The sequence below is a fragment of the Artemia sp. Qi Xiang Cuo genome, chromosome 9, assembly GCF_049724085.1.
Source record: "Artemia sp. Qi Xiang Cuo chromosome 9, ASM4972408v1, whole genome shotgun sequence".
In the NCBI taxonomy this organism is placed as follows: Eukaryota; Metazoa; Arthropoda; class Branchiopoda; order Anostraca; family Artemiidae; genus Artemia; species Artemia sp. Qi Xiang Cuo.
In genome coordinates this window covers 68,533,878-68,556,429 of record NC_142802.1, presented here as the reverse complement: position 1 = coordinate 68,556,429, position 22,552 = coordinate 68,533,878, and the positions used below count along the sequence as shown (strand labels likewise).

Here is a 22,552-nt window from a genome sequence, read left to right as displayed (position 1 = left end):
TGACACCAAAGGCATACAAGGAGTTGAGAGGACAATTATTGGGCTATGAATATCGATCAGGTATTGATACTGACGGCGAGTTGACTACTGCAGTGAGCCAGGAGTATCATCTGGTTGGAAAATTAAATCATGAGATATTCAATATATCCCAATGGTTACCCTCCAATGTCAAAATTGACATAAAGTTGCATCTGGCCCCATCGAATTTCATTTTGAGAAAAACACTTCCTGCAGCACCCGATGCAAATGTCATTATCACATCGGCAATTCTCCACGTCCAAAAACAACAGGTTATGAGCTCTGCTGCATTGGCAGTGGAAAAGCTAAGAGCCAATGACAACAATATTAAACTTCTTGTCCCCCATACGATCACCAATCAACGTCACATTGCCACTGGCTCTCGTAGCTATACCGATTCATCATTTATCAATGAAGAAATCCCATCAAAACTGGCTTTGGCATTTGTGAAGAGTGGTAGTGCCGTTGGATCCTGGACTGAATCCCCCCACGATTTTAATTTTTTTGGCCTATCTAGCCTTGTGTGCAAAGTGAATGGTATTCAACTGTACACTTTATCATTTGACAAGAAATCCTATATAACTCTGTACGAGTTGACCATGCAATCCCTGGATCATGACTCTAAACTATTTGAAAATGGAATAACCGATTCAATGTTTTCAAAAAATCATGGCGTAATTGTTTTGGACTTGTCGGGGACCCAAGATATGAACATAGTACGAACAGGGAATGTAAGTTTAGAGTGTACATTTGCAGATGCTTGGACTGAGAGTATCACGCTAATATCATTGAGTCAATTTGAAACCTATTGGGAAATTACACCCGATGGCAGTATTCTACTAGACCTAGCACCATGAACACAAACCAAATAATCAACGTATATAGTATGGATCCATACATGTCCCAGTACAAGTCCTATTGCAAACCATCGGACTTCATTGAAAAAATTCCAAGTGTTAACATAGGTATTGGGGATGTAAGTTACGGGGGTCACCCCTTATTGGTGCAAAAATGGTGCAAAAATGGTGCTATGCCACTTATTAAAGGGGAAAACCCCTCGACGGCGCCAAATATTAGTGGGATGCCCGCGCATACCCTAACGGTTCTGAATCTATCGGGTATGTCAGTACCCAATTTACAATATAACCCGCCTTAGGGTAAGATAACGTGATTGAACGGTCAAAGGGGCCACTTTATGGCCAAAGGTACCCATCCTGGTTTACCGTTAATATTTACAACTATCTCCTTGGACTCTACCTAGGATAAAATGTCAAAGATTATATAGCATAAAACATCTTGCATACAATCGGACGTCATTGAAAAAATTCCAAGTGTTAACAATACCCTAATCATTGTTAATAGCAGTCCATCAACTTTGAAGACAGGCCATTGGCTTCCACAGCCACATTTGGTACTCGTATATCTTTGCTGCTGCCGGCTCCACCATCAATCTCCAATAGTGTAAATGCTCCACTCATTTTCTCTACTAATATCCTCTCAAATAAACTATTCTCTCTGAATTCAATTCTCTTACTAATATGAATTGCAATGAAAATCACTCCTTTTATTTGAATCCAATCACCAATCAAGTTATCGTAAATAGAATAACCTCCGCTGTCTCTGATTGGCCCTAAAAAATGGGTGTTGCCTCAAAAACCAGTCTGGTTGTCTTATAAAATGTGTTTGGGGCAATGATGGGCGTGGGGAGCTAGTTGCCCTCCAATCACTTTCAACTATTAAAAATGGCACTAGAACTGTCAATTTCCAGTCGAATGAGCCCCTTTTGAAGTTTCTATGACGACCACTTCCATATGAAGTGCCCAGCTAAAACAAAAAAATATATAAGAAATAGTATATTGTGCCAACATTGTTCTTATACGCCCTCAGGGCATAACTTAAAATCCTTGTCCCGGGGGTTGTGGGGGAGTGTCTTCCTCAAAAACATATTTTCTATCTGGAAATCAAGTATGCTGAACAAAATTGCTATCTCAAAATTTTGATTGGATGTGTTTGGGGAAATGATGGGTTTGGGGGGGGATGCTAGTTGACCTCCAATCACTTTCGACTATTAAAAACGGCACTAGCCCTTTGAATTTCCAATCAAATGAGCCTTTTTTGAAAATTCTACGACAACACCTTCTGTAAAAAACCTTATATGCCCCCAGGGCATAACTTAAAACCTTTGCCCTGAGGCTTGTGGGTGAGTGTCCTCCTCTAAAATATATTTCCTATCTGGAAATCAACTACGCTGAACAAAATCACTATCTCAAAATTTCGATTGGATATTTTTGGGGAAATGATGGGTTTGGGGGGGGGGGTGGTTGTTAGTTGCCCTCCAATCACTTTCGACAATTAAAAAGGGCACTAGCCCTTTGAATTTCCATTCGAATGAACCTTTTTTGAAGTTTCTACGACAACACCTTCTATCAAAACCTTATATGCCCCCAGGGCATAACTTAAAACCCTTGCCCTCAGGGTTGTGGGGGAGTGTCCTCCTCAAAAACATATTTTCTATGTGGAAATCAACTACGCTGAACAAAATGGCTATATAAAAATTTGTGATTGGATTTGTTTGGGGGAATGAGGGGCTTGGGGGGGGGTGTTTAGTTGCCCTCCAATCGCTTTCGACTATCAAAAAGGTATTGGGGATGTAAGGTACGGGGGTCACCCCTTATTGGTGCAAAAATGGCGCAAAAATGGTGCTATGCCACTTATTAGAGGGGAAAGCCCCTCGACGGCGCCAAATATTAGTGGGATGCCCGCGCGTACCCTAACGGTTCTGTATCTATCAGGTATGTCAGTACCCAATTTACAATATACCCCGCCTTAGGGTAAGATAACGAGATCGAACGGTCAAAGGGGCCACTTTATGGCCAAAGGTACCCATCCTGGTTTACCGTTAATATTTCCAACTATCTCCTTGGACTCTACCTAGGATAAAATGTCAAAGATTATATAGCATAAAACATCTTGCATACCATCGGACGTCATTGAAAAAATTCCAAGTGTTAACAATACCCTAATCATTGTTAAAAGCAGTCCATCGACTTTGAAGACCGGTCATGGGCTATGCATCTTTCAAACAGCGAAGAATATTGAATTTTTTTATCCTCTTGTCCTATCATACAAAGTCTACACTCCAAACATGAACAACTTTATTGAAAGCAGTGGGAAAACCATTAATCAAAATCAGCGGAGAGTATAGGATCTAACGACTAAGACATGTGGCTTTCACGCAATACTCTTTCATATTCTGATGTAGTGGCTATGCCTACAAGCAGTTTCTCGACATCTACGTTGACTTACCTCGATTGAACGACTTTCTAGTGGAAAATATACTTTCAAGCGTGTTTAATATTGATTTTAGTGCCCTACTAATAAAATATTCTAAAAATGTATGTGAAACTGTTTATTAATAAATGAAAAAAATGTATATACATGATAAAAATGACTTTTCTACTCTTTAGATTTCGTCTTCTACTAGGAATAGGTATTTGTCGAGAACAACTAATGCAGGTAGATTGTCCGAATTCACAGTATACTGATCCTGATGTGTTGCTATGTCAGGGTCACATTTTCTACAGTAGGGTGTAACTTCACTCTTGTCATTTCTCTTTGTATAGTCATTGATACTATTCTCATTCATTCTGTAGAATTCACATGTTTCAATATGTTTTAAGCAATGTCACAAACAGTGTCCTCAAGTAACAAATCACATTCCGTCACAGCCAAATAAAAATCAGTGGGCTTATAATCATAACACCCATTGTCTTCACAACGATGACGTAGAAACCATATTCTTTTGTTGTTCCATATCATTCCGGGATATGTATTCTCCCACTTATTTCTTTTATCACAGTGGCAATTAGAGCAAAGGTTCCCTCTAGGAAGAGAGTCACACAACTCTTCAAGACATGAATTACAACATGTAATTTGCATTGCATATCCTCTATGCAATTTACACGGGTTGCATAATCTACACTTTTCATCATACTCATCAATCATTGTACAATTCTCACATGATGACCAGCTACCCAGTGTGCACATGCATAGTGGACATGTATGGAGCATTTTTTCTTGTGTTGACACTCTCACTGCCCCAATGAAATTGAGCAAGCAACAACAACAAATTGAGTGGGATAGAGAGAGAGAGAGAGGAGTAAATTATCCTTGAACACCCTCTTTTTCATAAAAAAGAAAATAGTCCTAAATTTCTAAGCAACTGTTTAAAAGTATATCCAAAATACCATTTTGCCGTGTGATGATCAATATATCAATAAATTGTGTAAATGCATTTGGACCACAACGTAAAAGCTTCATGCAATAGTCTAATGATGGAGAATAAGTTTTCATTATATCAAAAAGCATTCCCTGAGAAAATGTCTTCCTTTGAATAGACGGCTCTAGAAAATTATCATCTTAAATCAAACTTTTGTCCATAGGCACAAGATTCCCCATGATTCGACCTTTCTCAAATCTATCCATTCTTTAGGTCCTAACACTCTCACAACCAACTTCAGACTAACCAGAATTTTTTCTACTCTAAAAAATATACGCTAGCCTACTATAGAAAGAAAAATACCTTTGATTTAGAAATAATTTTATTGAGCATAATTACAACAATATTATTCACTGATGCATTTTGTTTTCATCAATATATTTCACTAGCGCATCTAATACTGCTTGAAGTCTATTTAAATGCACAACATTCAGTTTCGCTGCAAAATATAATTGCTCCTCCAACTTAAATTTGCTTAATGATATCACGTATCTAGCATACATATCGTCCCATTCAAGGCATAGTCTACAGCCTCCTGTTATTTCCACAGCCCTATTTGGTACCCGTATATCTTTGCTGCTGCCGGCTCCACCAACAATCTCGAATAGTGTAAATGCTCCACTCATTTTCTCTACTAATATCCTCTCAAATAAACTATTCTCTCTGAATTCAATTCTCTTACTAATATGAACTGCAATGAAAATCACTCCTTTTATTTGAATCCAATCACCAATCAAGTTATCGTATATAGAATAACCTCCGCTGTCTCTGATTGGCCCTAAAAAATGGGTGTTGCCTCAAAAACCAGTCTGATTGTCTTATACAATCACATCCAAACTCTCAAAACGTGTTTGACCACTTTATAGGTTTTCCAGCTTTTTAAAATGTCCACGTGAAACTGTAGTGCATATTCTTGTAGGCGTGAATGTATCGTTGAATGTATCGTTCAAATCAGCACCTAGGTTACTACTAAAACAGTGCATGCAAGGGGCTCCCGAGAACGAAACGAGTAATCGTTCCAACAGTATCATAGTTCATGTTTGTTGCTGACAGAAGAAAACATTATCAGGAAGGAAGAGAAGATTAAAAAAGAAAGTTAGAAGAATACTCCAAGATTTATTGGCAAAGAACTTAATAAATGATCCACTAGCAATAGTTAGGCATAACCCTTATAGTACTCATAATTAAAAACATTATAAACTGTGCAAACTAAATAATAATGGACAGTATTGAAGAACATGCAAGTAATTGAAAAGGTAACAAGTCTCTACCAAGGTAACTTGTTAGAAATTTACTTTGAAAAGTGTCAAAATTGGAAATTCACAGAGGATGTGATTGAAAGAGTTGTATTTGAAATAAAGAATATCAGCTGGGAACTTTTACTTCTAATATTTTGACCCAAGAGGGATTAATCCATTCGATGGAATTAATCATGATCAATGAGGATAGCAAGTCAAAATTTTCCTTGGATGTTTATATTATCCTGTTGTGTTTGTATTCATTCACCTGAAAATGAAACCAGATATTTGATTGACCGAAAAAGACTTATTAATGGGCTATAAATTCTATCAGCAATGGGTTTATATTTGTACCTTAACACAGGATAAACATCTCAGGCATAATAACACAATAGTAATAGCGTGCATCTAATGCCTTTCGGTCAGACAATCTTCCCCTTTAAGCATTCTCTCAGACTTTCCGCTTAGTAACCAAATCCTTTCTTGAGATGCGCTCTTTTGACAAGGTACAAGCACATAGCGTATTTTGATTTAGTTCAAAATTCCCCTTAATATTGTAAAAAGAGTAGTGTGGTAGTAGTTGTGGTGGCAGTGTTAGTGGTGGTAGTTGTAGTATTATTGGTAGCATGGCAAAATTGTCTTTTGAATCATCTTCCTTATCATTTCCTGAAAGTTCCAAATTAACATACACAGTTATTCCTGAGTTATGCCCTTGTGACAATCTGTATACACATAGCTTGCTTCTATTGAGTTCAACACTCCCCTCGAAATTCTCAGAAAATATCACCTGAATTCACTTCGTACTTCTGGAAAATTAATTTTAAACATGTATAACTTTCTCAATTGCAACTACTATAGGTAAATAGTGAATGAAATGCCTAGCTTATATCCCTTGTCCTGAGGACTGCAGGGAGGTTGTTATCCCCAAACACATCATTACTGTACTTTTCATTAATGCCGAACACAATCACTCTGTTAAAATTTCGATCAAATTTTGGGGAATGAAATGCTTGGAGGGCTGGTTGCCCTCCTTTCACTTTTTACTCTCCTAATGGGCACTAGAACTTCTGACTTCAAATAAAATGAGCCCTTTTTATCCAAAAAACTGTTCCATAATAGCCTTATATTTCCCAAGGCATAACTTACGTCTGTTGCCCCTGGGCTCTGGAGGGTTTTGTCCAACCTGAATGCATTGTTATATGACCTTTGGACTATTCCGAACGAAAAGGCTATCTCGAGATTTCGATCGGATGCAATTAAGGAAAAGACGGTGTCAGGGGGTTGGCTAGCTGCCCTCCAACCTTTTTGACTCTTGAAAGGGAGCTAGAGATTTACATTTCCATACAAAGGACCCTCCTCTAAAGTTTTCATGACCAGTTCTTCCATTAGAGTTTCTTATGCCCCCAGGACATAATCATTGCTCCTATACTCTGGGGAGTTGTGTCAACACCGAAGGCATTCTTTTGTGATCCTTGGACAATTTTTTTTTTCATAAATGTCTATCTCAAAACTTATGTCGGGTGCATCTGGAGAAAAAAGACGTGAAGGGAGGGGGGTACTCGCCCTTTGATCGCTTTGACTATTAAAACTAGCACTAAAACTTCAGATTTCCAGTCCAATGAGCACACTACAAAGCTTATACTACCGCCCTTTCGTTAAGACCTTACATGCCCTCAGGGCATGACTTACAACCATTGCTCTGAGGAGTTTAGGGGGCTGGTCATCCTGAAAGGCTTAATAGTTGGAGTTTTCATCTATGCTCAACAAAATGGATATCTTAAAATCTTGTTTGTAGGTGTTTTGGGAAATGACGGGTGTGGAATGGGGACTTGTTGCCCTCCAATCACTTTTAACTATTGAAAGGATAATATAAATTTCAACCTCTGATCGAATGAGCTGTAATCGAAGCTTTTACGGCAACTTTTTCTATACGATGTACCCTGGGCTGAATAAATAATAAAAAAAAAAATTCTTCCCGTATGGGTCTGTACTTAGGTAGCGCAATTGCGCACTCTGTGATACAGACTAAAAAGGTTGTTTAAAGGCTTAAGAAATTAGGAAACTCTGTTGTTGTTGTTGTTGATTTTTTTTTAATGCCCCTGAAATTGAGATCAGCACGCTCTTAGGGACTGCAAAGTCCACTTAAAGCCCTGAGGTAAAAAGGAAAGATTCTGAGAAAGCTAATTGTAATTGAAATGAACAAAATACTTATGAAAAATAAGTAGCTAATTAGACTAAAAAAGTGGTCCGCAAAAACCACTGGCGTTGCGTTGTGTTCCAACGCTAAGGTTTTATTCTATTTCAAACATCTTTTCTTGGTGGAATGAAACTATAAGGATTGCCAAAATTCTTACTTTAAAGGTCCCATAAAAATGTGAATTTAAGATTATGCATTAAGATTAACAAAATACTAATCTTAGTAAACAAAAAAAAACGATCTTTGGAGAAACTACAATTACCTAATGAAAGCATTCTCCCAGGATTAAGTTGTATGTATTTAAACTAGACGAATTGGCAAGATAACGTTTCAGGAAGTATTCAGAAGGTTGCGTTTTGTCACCTTTGAAAGAAAACATGAAATATGATACACTTATAAAACTTAAAAAATGGACTTCAATTAGTTTTGATTGATTAAATGTCCCTTGGAAAAAAAATATTAGGAGATAGTAGATATTAGAGAGAAAAATTTTACGAATCGGCTATTATCCCGATATACTGTGATGCAATATCCTACCAAATGCAACCAGATAAAAATATGGATAATATCATGTACACTAATTTGTGAAAAACTCCTGAAAATATAATGAGAAAGTGTGTTTTGGCAATACATTAGCCTAGAAATGCCGTGTAGCGCCCCTTAGAAACAGCAAAAAAAGACCCTCGTAAGTATTAGAGACATTAGCGCCATTAACGAGCCTAACCGAGGTTTGGAAATAAGGAAATACAAAAAATGACGTTTTGTTATCTACTTTTATTAGTGTTATTTTTGACAATGAAAAAATCCCCTTTGTTTATCTTATCAAAACACTCTTGAAAACGTATTTATAGATTTGGGAGTTGATATTTTTTGCCGCAAAACAATATATTATGGATTGTTTATCTATTTATAGTACGCATAACTAAAAGCCATTTAAGCTAAGACTGACCTCTAAATATTTGTAATTTTTTGTCTTTAGGCTTATAAACAGCATGTGGATGGACAGAAGCATAAAAAGAACGAGGCTTTAGTGAAAACTGACCAAATTGCTAGTGCTCTACCAAAAAAAGCTGCACCTCTTTGCTGTGAGCTCTGTGATGTTGTATGCACTGGATCAATTGATTATGCTGCCCACATTGGAGGTGCTAAGCATAAAAAGGATGTTAAACTTCATACAAGACTTGGTAAACCCATAACATCTGATGAGCTTTATTCATTTATTAATTGAAAAAAACTTTTTCAACAAAATAAGTTTTTCAATGAAAAGTAAAGAAATCCATTAAACCAAAAATGAGCAAAAATAAAATCAAATAATCTACTAAGCGTAAAACTACCACAAATCAGCATCGATAAATGAACGAAAACCCAAAACTAACAGAAATTACAATAAATAGCCGAGTCAAACTCAAAACAAGCAGAAATTAACATGAGTAGGGCTCAAAACCCTTGTGCCTTCCCGGGGCCAGAACATCATTTGAACTTTACTGAAAAAATATAAATATTTTTATTTTTATATTTCTTATAACTATTTTTTATAATAACATTTTGATTACTAAATATCAGTATATGTATATTAAGCTAAAAATGGACATTTATTTGTATTTTTTCCTGTCTATTTTAAAACGAATGAGCCCTTTTCGAAGTTCCTACGACAACTCCTTCGATACAAACTGTCCTAGTCTAAACAAAAAAAATAATAATACATTGTGCTCACATCAATCTGTACTATAATTAAATAATAAAAAAACAATTTCTTTTTAACTGAAAGTAAGGAGCGACATTAAAACTTGCAACGAACAGAAATTATTTGTATATGAAAGGGACTGTCCCCTACTCAACGCCTTGCTCTTTACGCTAAATTTAGACTCATTCTCACAACTTTTTTTTAAACAATATAAAGCTTTAGCGTAAAGAGCGAGGCGTTGAGAAGGGGACAGCCTCTTTCATATACGGAATAATTTCTGTTCGTTGTAAGTTGTAATGTCACTCTTTCCTTTCAGTTAAAAAAAAAACGTTTTTTTTTTTATTATTTTTTGAACGTTTTTGAATTAAAGCAGGTTTTTATTTTGGCTCATCGTACATGAATAACTAAAACAAAATTTGTCCACTCATTTTACTTTTATTTGAGTAAACGGATTTCTCGAACCTTGTTTGACTTTATTTACGAACGTTTTTATTAGTAATTAATTTAAAAACATATTTCTACAAAATAAGTATTTCAAAGAAAAGTAAAAAATTTTATTAAACCAAACATTAAAAAAACTCATATTAAATAATCTACAAAGCGTGAACCTATCGCAAATCAGCATCAATGAATAGATAAAACCCAAAACAAACAGACATTACAATAAATAACCGAGTCGAACTGAAAACGAGCAGAAATTAACATAAGTTGGGCGCAAAACCCCTATGCCTGCCCAAGGTCAGAACAAAATTTGCACTTTACTGAAAAAATATCAATGTTTTTACTTTTATAACTTTAATAAATCAAATAATACTAACATTTTGATTACTAAATATCAGTATATGTATATTAAACTGACAATGCACATTCATTTGTATTAGTTAGTTTGTATTAGTTAGTTGGGAGTTAGTTGCCCTCCAATCGCTTTCGACTAGTGAAAAGGGTACTAGCCCTTTAAATTTCAAATCGAATGAGCTTTTTTTGAAATTTAAAAAACAAAACTTTCCACAAAAGCCTTATATACCCCAAGTGCATGGCTTACAATCTTGACCCTGTAAGCTTTAGAAGAGCGTCCTCCTCGAAAATATATTTTCTATCTGGAAATCAACTACTCTGAACAAAATGGCTATCTTAAAATTTTGGTTGGATTTGTTTGGGAAATAATGGGCGTAGAGGAGGGGGGCTAGTTGCCCTCCAATCACTTTTGACGATTAAAAAGGGGACTAACCCTTCGAATTTCTAATCGAATGAACCTTTTTTGAAGTTTTTACGACAACGCATTCTATAAAAACCTTATATGCCCCCAGGACAAAACCCTGGGGGTTTCGCCCTGAGGGTTGTGGGGGATTGTCCTCCTCAAAATTATATTTTCTATCTGGAAATCAACTACGCTGAACTAAATGGCTATGTCAAAATTTTGATTGAATGTGTTTGGGGCAATGATGGGCGTGGGGGGCTAGTTGCCCTCCAATCACTTTCAACTATTACAAATGGCACTAGAACTGTCAATTTCCAGTCGAATGAGCCCCTTTTGAAGTTTCTATGACGACCACTTCCATATGAAGTGCCCAGCTAAAAAAAAAAAAAAATATATAAGAAATAGTATATTGTGCCAACATCGTTCTTATACGCCCTCAGGGCATAACTCAAAATCCTTGTCCCGGGGGTTGTGGGGGAGTGTCCTCCTCAAAAACATATTTTCTATCTGGAAATCAAGTATGCTGAACAAAATTGCTATCTCAAAATTTCGATTGGATGTGTTTGGGGAAAGGATGGGTTTGGGGGGGGGGTTGCTAGTTGCCCTCCAATCATTTTTGACTATTAAACAGGGCACTAGCCCTTTGAATTTCCAATCAAATGAGCCTTTTTTGAAATTTCTACGACAACGCCTTCTATAAAAACCTTATATGCCCCCAGGGCATAACTTAAAACCCTTGCCCTGAGGCTTGTGGGTGAGTGTCCTCCTCTAAAATATATTTTCTATCTGGAAATCAACTACGCTGAACAAAATTGCTATCTCAAAATTTTGATTGGATGTGTTTGGGGATATGATGGGTTTTTGGGGGGGGGGTGGTTGTTAGTTGCCCTCCAATCATTTTCGACAATTAAACAGGGCACTAGCCCTTTGAATTTCCAATCGAACGAGCCTTTTTTGAAGTTTCTACGACAACGCCTTCTATAAAAACCTTATATGCCCCCAGGGCATAACTTAAAATCCCTGCCCTGAGGGTTGTGGGTGAGAGTCCTCCTCGAAAACATATTTTCTATGTGGAAATCAACTACGCTGAACAAAATGGCTATATCAAAATTTTTGATTGGATGTGTTTGGGGGAATGATGGGCTGGGGGGGGGGGGGGGTTAGTTGCCCTCCAATCACTATCGACTATTAAAAAGATATTGGGGATGTAAGGTACGGGGGTCACCCCTTATTGGTGCAAAAATGGAGCAAAAATGGTACTATGCCACTTATTAGAGGGGAAAGCCCCTCGACGGCGCCAAATATTAGTGGGATGCCCGCGTGTACCCTAACGGTTCTGTATCTATCGGGTATGTCAGTACCCAATTTACAATTTACCCCGCCTTAGGGTAAGATAACGTGATCGAACGGTCAAAGGGGCCACTTTATGGCCAAATGTACCCATCCTGGTTTACCGTTAATATCTCCTTGGACTCTACCTAGGATAAAATGTCAAAGATTATATAGCGTAAAACATCTTACTGTTTTCAATCACGCATAAAACAGAACTAAAACCAAAAACTCTTACAATTAATAAAAACTATTTGAGACTCGCCTTTGCGCGCGCACCTCTGACCAAAGGTGATGAATGGCTGAATGAAATTAAACTCCCAGCATCCTTTGAAGCTTTTCAAGCTCTAAATTTAAGCTGTATGAGTCATCGCTCAACTGGCTTTTTCAGACACTAGCTAATTAGTGGATTCTTCAGACGTATCGTAACAAAAGCTTTCCCGGGGTTTAGATATTGAAGATAAATGAAGTTAAATTTATAAAAAGAGCATTTTTCTGAAACAAAAGGGGCCAAAGGTCCTAACAAAAGGGTACTAGTCCTTCGAATTTCCAATCGAATGAGCCTGTTTTGAAGTTTCCACGACAACGCCTTCTATAAAAACCTTATATGACCCCAGGGCATAACTTAAAACCCTTGCCCTGAGGGTTTTGGGGGAATGTCCTCCTCAAAACATATTTTCAATCTGGAAACCAACTACGCTGAACAAAATGGCTATCTCAAAATTTTGATTAGATGTGTTAGGGGGGATGATGGGCGTTGGGGGGGGGGGTTAGTTGCACTCCAACCACTTTCGACTATTTAAAAGGGCACTAGCCTCTCCAATTTCCAATCGAATGAGCCCTTTTCGAAGTTTCTACGACAACTCCTTCGATCCGAAGTGCCCTGCTGAAGAAAAAAAACAAACACATTGTGCCCACATTGTTCTTTACTTAGGCAGCGCTGGCGCGCTGCCTATGATAAATATGCGTAGCTTACGAATTGACTTACATAACGAACTTCTATATTCATATATTTTTAATACTTATATTAGGCGGTTTTCCCTCTAGTCAATACTCTTTATATATCGGATATCTTTACGCTAAAGTTCGAATTTTGTTCCAATTCTCAAAAAAATGACCCCTTAATCACAAAGGCCATTAATTAGAATAACGAGCTCTTTTGAAAGTACTAACAAATCTTTGGCTTAAAGAGCGAGGTATTGACTATGCGGCGGACTCAATCATATACGTAATAATTTTTGTTAGTTTTAAGTTTTGATGTTGCTCCTTACTATCAGTTGAAAAACTTTTGTTTTATTTAATGTCTGATCGTTTTTTTAAATAATGCTGGAAAATCCGGCACGCCCTTCATAGCAAAGTCCCTTCCACCATGAAAACTTCTTTAATGGAAAGATCTTCCAACATGACCCCCGACCCACCCACCCCCACAACCAAAAAAAATCCCCCTGAAAATGTCTGTATACTTCCAAACAACCAATACTGTATGTAAACATTGGGTAAAATTCGTAGCTTTCAGCCCTTGGCCCGGTGACTTTGGGGGATTAAATCATCCTAAAAGACATAGTTTTTATATTTTTGGCCATGCTGAACAAAATGGGTATTTCAACATTTTGATCGGGTGACAGTGGGAAACAAATAAGCGTGGGAGGGGACCTAGTTGCCCTCCATTTTTTCTGGTCACTTAAAAAGGGCACTAGAACTTTTAATTTCCGTTAGAATGAATCCTCCCATGATATTCGAAGACCATTGGGTCATTACGATCACCCCTGGAAAAAAAAAAACAAATAAATAAACAAGCATCCGTGATCCTTCTTCTGGCAAAAAATACCAAATTCCAAATTTTTGCAAATAAGAGTTTCAAACATCTAAAGTAGGGTTTTCTGATACGTTGAATCTTCTGGTGGGATTTTCATTAAGGTTCCATAGCTTTTAGGGAATGTTTTCCTCTTTTTTCGAAAATCAGACAAATATTCTCAGGCGCGTAACTTTTGATGAGTGCGACTAAACTTGATGAAACTTATATATTTGAAATCAGCATTAAAATTTTATTCTTTTGAGGTATCTTTTATTATCAAAATTGCGTTTTTTAGAGTTTCGGTTACTATTGAGTCGGGTCACTCCTTAGTTACAGTTCGCTACTACGAACTGTTTGAAAATGTCAAGCCTTCCAATCACTTTCGTCTATTAAAAAGGGCACTAGCCCTTTGAATTTCTAATCGAATGAGTCCTTTTTTGATTTTCTACGACAAGGTTTTCCATAAACACCTAATATGCCCCCCAGGGCATAAATTACAACCCTTACCCTGAGGGCTGTGAGGAGGTTGTCATCCTCAAACACCTAATTTCCAGATCTTTAAACTACGTTAAACAAAACGGCTATATAAAAATTTTGATTGGACATGTTTGGGGAAATGGTGGGCGTGAGAGGGGCGTTAGTTGCTCTCCAGTCACTTTCAACTATTAAAAAAAGGCACTAGCCCTTTCAATTTCAAATCGAATGAGCCCTTTTGAAGTTTCTACGACAACACTTTCAATAAAAACCCTATATACCTCCAGGGCATAACTTACAACTCTTGCCCTGAGGGCTGTGATGGGGTTGTCATCCTCAAAGACATAATTTCCGGTACTTTGAACTACTTTGAACAAAATAGCTACCTCGAAATTTTGATTGGATGTGTTTGGGGAAACAGTGGGCGTGAGAGGGGGGTTACTTGCCCTCCAATCACTTTTGACTATTAAAAGGGCAATTTCCAATCGAATTATTCCTTTTTGAAGTTTTTACGACAACGCTTTCTGCAAGAAAAACCTTTTATGCTCCCAGGGCATATTTACAACCCTTGCACTGAGGGCTGTGAGGGCAGTATCATCCTCTAAAACACAATTTCTGGACTTTTTAGCTACGTCGAACGAAATGGATATCTCAAAATTTTGATTGGATGTGTTTGGGAAAATGGCTGGTGTAAGAGGAGGGTTAGTTATCCTCCAATCACTTTCTACTATTAAAAAGGGCACATGCTCTTCTAATTTCCAATCGAACGAGTCCTTTTTGAAGTTTCTACAACATCACTATCTATAAAAACATTATATACCCCAGGGCATAGCTTAAAACCCTTGCTCAAAGGGCTCTGAGGGGGCTATAATCCTTACATGCCTAAATTGTAAGGCTTTCAAATACGTTGAACGAAATGGCCATCCCATAATTTTGATTGGATGTGTTTGGGGAAAAGTTGGGCATGAGAGGGGAGTTAGTTGCCCCTAAATTACTTTCAACGATTAAAAATGGCACTAGCCCTTTGAATTCTCAATCAAATTAGACCTTTTTAAAGTTTCTACGACAAAGCTTTCAATAAAAACCTTGTATGCCCCCAGGTCATAACTTACAACCCTTATCCTCAGGGCTGTGGGGGAAGTGTCATCCTCTTAAATATAATTATCCGGACCTTTCAACTACTTTGAACAAAATGGCTATCTCAAAATTTTGATTGGATTTGTTTGGATAAATGGTAAGGGTGGATGGGGTGTTAGTTGCCTTCCAATCACTTTCGACTATTAAAAGGGGCATCGGCCATTTTAATTTCGAATCAGATGAGCCATTTTTGAAGTTCTACGATAACGCTTTCTATAAAAATCTTATAAGGCCCCAGGGCATAACTTACAATCCGTGCCCTGAGGACTGGGGGGGGGGGGAGTTGTCATCCTCAAAAACCTATTTTCCAGAACTTTCAACTACGTTACAAATAAACACGCATCCGTGATCCTTCTTCTTGCAAAAAATACAAAATTCAACATTTTACAGATAAGAGCTTGAAACCTCTAAAGTAGGGAATTCTGATACGCTTAATCTGCTGGTGTGATTTTCATTAAGGTTCCGTAGCTCTTAGGGAGTGTTTTCCCTTTTTTCAGAAATAAGGCATATTTTCTCAGGCGCGTAACTTTTTATGGGTGGGTCTACAGTTGATAAAACTTATATATTTGAAATCAACATTAAAATCTAATTTTTTTCATGTATCTTTTAGTACCAAAATTGCGTTTATTAGGGTTTCGGTTACTATTGAGCAAGGTCGCTCCTTACTTACAGTTCGTTACCATGAACTGCTTGAAAATATCAAGCCTTCCAATAACTTTCGACTATTAAAAAGGACACTAGCCCTTTCAATTTCCAATCGACCGAACCCTTTTTGAGTTTCTACGACAACGCTTTCTATAAACACTTTATATGCCCCCAGGGCATATATTACAACCCTTACCCTGAGGGCTGTGAGGGGTTTTTCATCCTCAAAGACCTAATTTCCAGAACATTCAACTATTTTGGTGTAAGAGGAGTGTTAGTTATCCTCCAATCACTTTTGAATATTAAAAAGGGCACACGCTCTTCTAATTTCAAATCGAATGAGCCCTTTTTGAAGTTTCTACAACATCACTATCTATAAAAACTTTATATACCCGAGGGCATAGCTTACAACCCTTATCCCGAGGGTTCATCCTAAAAGACCTAAATTCTACGACTTGAGAGGTGGTGGGTTAAAAGTAGGCGTGAGAGTGGGGCTAGTTCCCCTCAAATCACTTTCGACTATTAAAGAGGGCACTACTCCTTTGAATTTACAATAAAATGAGCCCTTTTTCAAGTTTCTACGACAAAGATTTCAATAAAGACCGTATATACCCCAGGGCTTAACTTACAACCCTTACCCTGAGGGCTGTGGGGGAAGAGTCATCCTCTTAGATATAATTATCCGGACCTTTAAACTACTTTGAACAAAATGGCTATCTCAAAATTTTGATTGGATTTGTTTGGATAAATGGTAAGGGTGGATGGGGTGTTAGTTGCCTTCCAATCACTTTCGACTATTAAAAAGGGCACTACCCATTTCAATTTTGAATCAGATGAGCCCTTTTTGAAGTTTCTACGACAACACTTTCTATAAAAATCTTATATGCCCCCAGGGTATAGCTTACAATCCTTACCCTGAGGACTGTGGGGGGGGGGTTGTCATCCTCAAAGACCTAATTTCCAAAACTTTCAACTACGTTGAACGAAATGGCTATCTCAAAACTTTGATTGTATGTGTTTGGGAAAATGGTGGGCATGGAACGGGTCTTAGTTGCCTTCCAATCACTTTCGACCATTAAAAAGGACACACGCCATTTCAATTTTCAACTTAGTGAGCCCTTTTTGATGTTTCTATGACAACTCCTTTGATATGAAGTGCCCTAGTATGGAAAAAAAAATAATGCATCGTGCCAACATCGTTCTTTACTTAGGCAGCACGATTGCGCTGCCTATGATGTATTTTTTTTTTCAATTTCACTGTCCTCAAAACAAATGGGCCTATCTGACAAAGAGATCGTACTGTGATGAGATGGTCAAAGGCCCTTAGGTTGACTTGGGGTAAAGACGAAAAATAAATAACAAATCAAGTCAGACAGGCAATCTGTATCACAGGTAGTGTATTAGCGCTGCCTAAGTAAAGAGTGATATGGACACATTGTGTTAGTTATTTTTTTCTGATCATGGTACTTCTTATAGAAGGATTAACAGTCCAAAACAAGATTATTTGACTGGAAATTGAAGGTTTTAGTGCCCTTTTTTAGAGTCAAAAGTTAATGGAGGACATCCAGCCCCCTCACCCCCATCTTTTCCCCAGACACAACCAATCAAAGTTTTGAGATAGTCGTTTGTTCAGTAGAGTTGAATGGTCTAGTAATTATGTCTTTGGGTCTGAAAACCGCTCAAGAGCCCTCAGGGTAAGGACTATAAGTTATATTAGCTGCCCACTTAATAACATATAAGGTTATTATGAAAGAGGTGGTAGTATAAACTTTGGTGAAAGCTCATTAAGCTGGAAATTTGAATTTTTAGTGCACTTTTAAAGAATCAAACGTGATTGGAGGGAAACTAGGCCCTCCCCTATATTTTCTTTTCCCCCAATGTATTCAACAGAAATTTTGAATTGTCATTTTTCCAAAATAGTCCAAAAATCTTTTGAAAATGCCTCCGGGGTTGAAACAACTCCGCAGAGCCTGGTGGCAAGGGTTGTAAGTAGTGCCCTGGGATATATAAGGTTTTTATTGATGGGATGATCGTATAAAGTTTAAAGGAGACTAATTTAATAGTAAATTTAAATTTATGGTTTACTTTTATGAGCCAAACGTGATAGACGGTGACTAACCTCCAACCAAGTACACCCTCTTTTGTCAAATGTTTCTGATCGACACGGTGCAATTGTAATTTTGTTTGGAATAGTTCAAAGAGCATACAACAATGCCTCCAGGTTAGACAAAACTCACCAGAGCCCTGGGGCAAGGGTTGTAAGTTATGCCCTGAAGGCATGTAAGATTTTGTGAAATGAGTGACCGCAAAAACTTCGGTTGGGGCTTTTTTCATTAGAAGTTGGAAGTTATAGTGCCCTTTTGAAAAGTTAGAAGTGATTGGAAGGACAACAGATCCCCTACAAACATCATTTCCCAAAACAAATATCCAATGAAAATGTTCATACATTTATTTTCTTCAGTATTGTTGAAAAGTCCAGCAATTATAACTTTTAGGATGTCACCCTCCTCAAAACCCTCAGGACAAAGACTGTAAGTTAAGCAATTCATCCATTGTTTTCATATAATACATGTTATTGAAAAAGGTATGGATACTACAATAAAACAATGCCTCCAGGGCTGACAAAACTCACCAGAGCTCTGGGGCAGGGGTTGTAAGTTATGCCCTGAAGTCATACAAGATTTTTTGTTAAATGAGTGGCCGTATAAAGTTCGGTTGGGGCTCTTTTGATTATAAATTGGAAGTTATAGTGCCAATTTGAAAAGTCAAAAGTGATTGGAGGACAACAGATTACCTACACCCATCAATTCCCAAAAAAAATTTTCAATCAAAATGTTGATACATTTATTTTTTTTCAGCATTGTTGAAAGATCCAGAAATTATGCCTTTGGGAATGTCACCCCCCCCCCCACTCCTCAAGAACCTCAGGGCAAAGGCTGTAAATTAAGCAAAACACGTTAAGAATATACGAGTTGTCAAAAGGATTTTACTCAGACATGACTGAGTATATAAAATGAAAAAAATCCGGAAATAATGAGGGAGTTGATCAATTAATCAAAAAGGTAATGTCTATAAGCTACTACTACTACTCTAACTACTATTGCTACTTCTTCTACCATTACTATTGCTGCTACTACTACCACTAAAACTATTGCCTCTGTGCTACAAACGCTGAGGATATTGAAATGAAGATATGAGGAAAAGCTAGGAGAAAATTAGACTAAATCAAAACATACTTTGTACATACTGACTTCCAATTTCCTGCAATAAGACTTCTGATTCAGCTGTTTCAGCAAAATTTGTGGAGCGGCTTACAGTAACAAGATCAAACTTCTGGGGGATCATGAGTGGGATGTTCACTGACCGAAAGACATCACGTACCAGTAAATACTTCCACTAATACTGCTGTTACTACTGCCACTTCTAATGCTAATACGACCCTATTACTCCTACTTCTGCTCCTGCTATTACTACTACTACTACTATGATACTAGTACTATTAAGGCTATGCGTATAAGGGTCGTAACTTGACAGAATATTGAGAAGGAATTTGAACTAAATAAAAACACGCAATGTGCAAGCAGATTGTCAAAAGGGAGTATCTCAAAAATTGATTTGAGGAACAGATTATAGCTAAAAGGGAAGATCAATTAACAAAATCGTAATAATTGCAAGCTGCTACTAACACTACTATCACTGTTAGAACATGTACATGCTACTACTGTTAATAATGCGGCTACTATTTATGTTAATACAACTACTTATACAGCACTACTACTACTACAATGTTTTCTACAAACACCAATACTGCTACGAAACTAGTTTTATTAAGGCTACGTCTATAAAGGTGAAAATTAGAGGAAATATTGAGAGGAAATTTTAACTAAAGCAAAAGACACATGTGCATGCAGATTATCAAAAAAACATATTTAAAGAATGGATTTTGGTGTTAAGTTGGAATTTTGAGGGAAGGCTTAAAAGAGAAGATCAATTGTCTAAAAAGGTATTATGTGCACGCTGCTACAAATACTATTACCACTACTACATTTACTACTGCTACTACTTCTGTTCCCTTTGCAATTACTCGTAAGGCTAAGAGTAAGATGATAATTTCAAGTAGTATATGAATATTCAAGCTATTAACAGGACATATTAGCAATTTCATTGCAACAGCTAATTGTATTAAGTTGAAACTTTCGGGAATTGATGCTTGTGATGCGGAACAAAAGACAATATGTCAGTAATACTGCTGCTGCTAGTACTAGTGCCATTGCTGTTAAAAAAAACTACTTGTAATATTAATGCTAATACTACTACTGTAACTGCTCTTAAGACTATGCCCTAAAGTATTAAGGTGAAATTTTCGGGGAACTTTGTGGAGGAAAACAAAACTTAATCACAACCAGCTGTTTGTAGGCAGGCTGTCAAAAGGGCATACCAGTAATATCTTAGGAACATTTTAGTGTGTGAAATTTAACTAACAGGGCTTGTTGTGGGCGATGTTGGACTAACCAGAAGAGAATGGTTGCCTCCTAATTTTACTGCTTCCAATACTACTACTGCTACTACTTCTATTAGTAATTCTACTACTACTACTACTATTAATTCCACTGCTAGTACTATTACTACAGGCACTGCTACTATTCCTACTAAGCCTAAGGGTATTAAAGTAAAAAAACATTGGGAAAAATTTAAAGTATTTTGAACTAAATCGAAACAGGTTATGCCCCACCGTTTTTCAAGCGTCCCTATCGGCAATTATTTAGCAATGGTTGATCGTATTAAGTTGAAACTTCAGCGTGTGTTGAAGAGGAGGTTCAGCACACGAAAAGGTGCTATGTGCACACTACATCTAATGGTACTACTAAGTGCTAGTACGCAATCTAAGGGTATTAAGGTAAACTTTCAAAGAATATGGTACTACAACTATTGCTAGTACGCAATCTAAGGGTATTAAGGTAAACTTTCAAAGAATATTTTTGGAGGATATTGAACTATATCAAAACGAATAATGAGCAGGATTTTGAAAAAGGTGACAAGGCAATATCTCAAGAACAACTCACATTATTAAGTTACACTTTTAAAGGCAAGCTGTGGCAAATTTTGAACCTGCTAGAAGGCACTATGTCTATGCTATTAATATCATCACTACAGTTACTGTTGCATATAACGCTAAAAATAGTAAGGTAAAACTTTGACGGAGCGTTTAGGAGGAGTTTTAATTAAAGAAAAAAAAATATACACATGCAAGATTGTAAAAAGAACTTATAAGAAATATCAAGGATTGCTTCCCTATAATAGCTAGCAATATGATTGAAACTTATAAAGAAGCTAATTTTATTGAAAAATACAAGTTCTATTGCCCTTTTGAAATGTGAAAAGTGATTGAAAGGTAGGCAGCCCTACTCCCAGACCTCTTCATTCCACCATATGCAATCAAAATTTTGAGACAGCAATTTTGTTAAACATAAGAGAACCGTCCAGTAGGTATTAGGAGTTTCAAGATGCCATATGCAAAAAAGAAAAAGATTTTTTGCCCGAAGAAAGATCATGGATGCATGTTTATTTGTTTTATTATTTTATTTTTGTTTGTCTTAGCTAGGGATGATTGTATCAAATCAATAGTCCTAGAATGTTGGGAAAAGACTAATTCAAACGAAAATTGAAAGTTTTAGTTCCCTTTCTAAATGACCAAAAAGATTGGAGTGCACCTAGCCCCTCCCAACCCTCTTTTTACTTGAATGTCGTCCGATCTTAACTTTGAGATAGTCGTTTTTTTTCAGCATAGTTAAAAAGCCCAGTAACGATGCTTTTGAGGACACAGCAACTCCCACAACCCCTGGGGAAACTTTCATATTTGATATTACGAAGCATAATTGTTTTCTTGGGGCGGGAGGCATTTTCTGCTTTGGGGTTTTGCACGGGGAGACTTTTCCATGACAAGATAAGTTTCCTTGGGGTGAGCTTTCCAATAGAAATTTTACACTAGGGAAATATGCCAGAACTAGCCTACAAATTTTTTATTTTATTTATCTTACATTGTCTTTGCCGACTCAATTTTACATGTGGAAATGTTAGGGGGAATTTTTGGGAAAAATTACGGGTTATAATTCTCTGAAATGTAATTTTGTAGGGGAGAGGGGTTCTCTACAGGAAAAGTTCTTTATGTGGGAGTTTTCCACGGGATATATTCTCCAGAAGGAATCTTTTTGTGGGAGCAACATTCGACTAGTGGGTGGGGGAGGGGTATTCGCAAAAAACACTTTCTACAGAGGGGGAATTGGACATAATATAGAAAAAACAAATTTATGTTTTTCAAATGAAATTGTGCTACGTAAAACGTGTCAGCCGAAGTCGTCCGCAAATAGTTTTCTGGAGAAATTTTAGCTAGTTTAAGATTGCTTGGGGGAATCCTCCTGGCGAGGGGTGATTTTACGTGGTAGGGAATTTCTATAGAGGGTCAAAATGGAAAGTATATTTATATTTTTTATTTGAAATGGTTTTGTTCTTTAATATTGAAAACAGAACGCTGGAAGTTTGAAGGAAAGGTATGATTTT

The 22,552-nt window shown here is 37.1% G+C and overlaps 1 protein-coding gene across 2 annotated transcripts in view; it reads left to right on the top strand.

Moving 5' to 3' along the window:
* LOC148948971 (uncharacterized) overlaps window positions 1–22,552 on the top strand; it is a 364,117-nt gene that overhangs the window by 169,365 nt on the left and 172,200 nt on the right. For both annotated transcript variants that reach the window (XM_089094847.1, XM_089094846.1), the window contains exon 9: window positions 8,712–8,916. In XM_089094847.1, coding sequence (XP_088950973.1) covers window positions 8,712–8,916 — 205 coding nt within the window. The remainder of the gene's footprint in view (window positions 1–8,711; window positions 8,917–22,552) is intronic.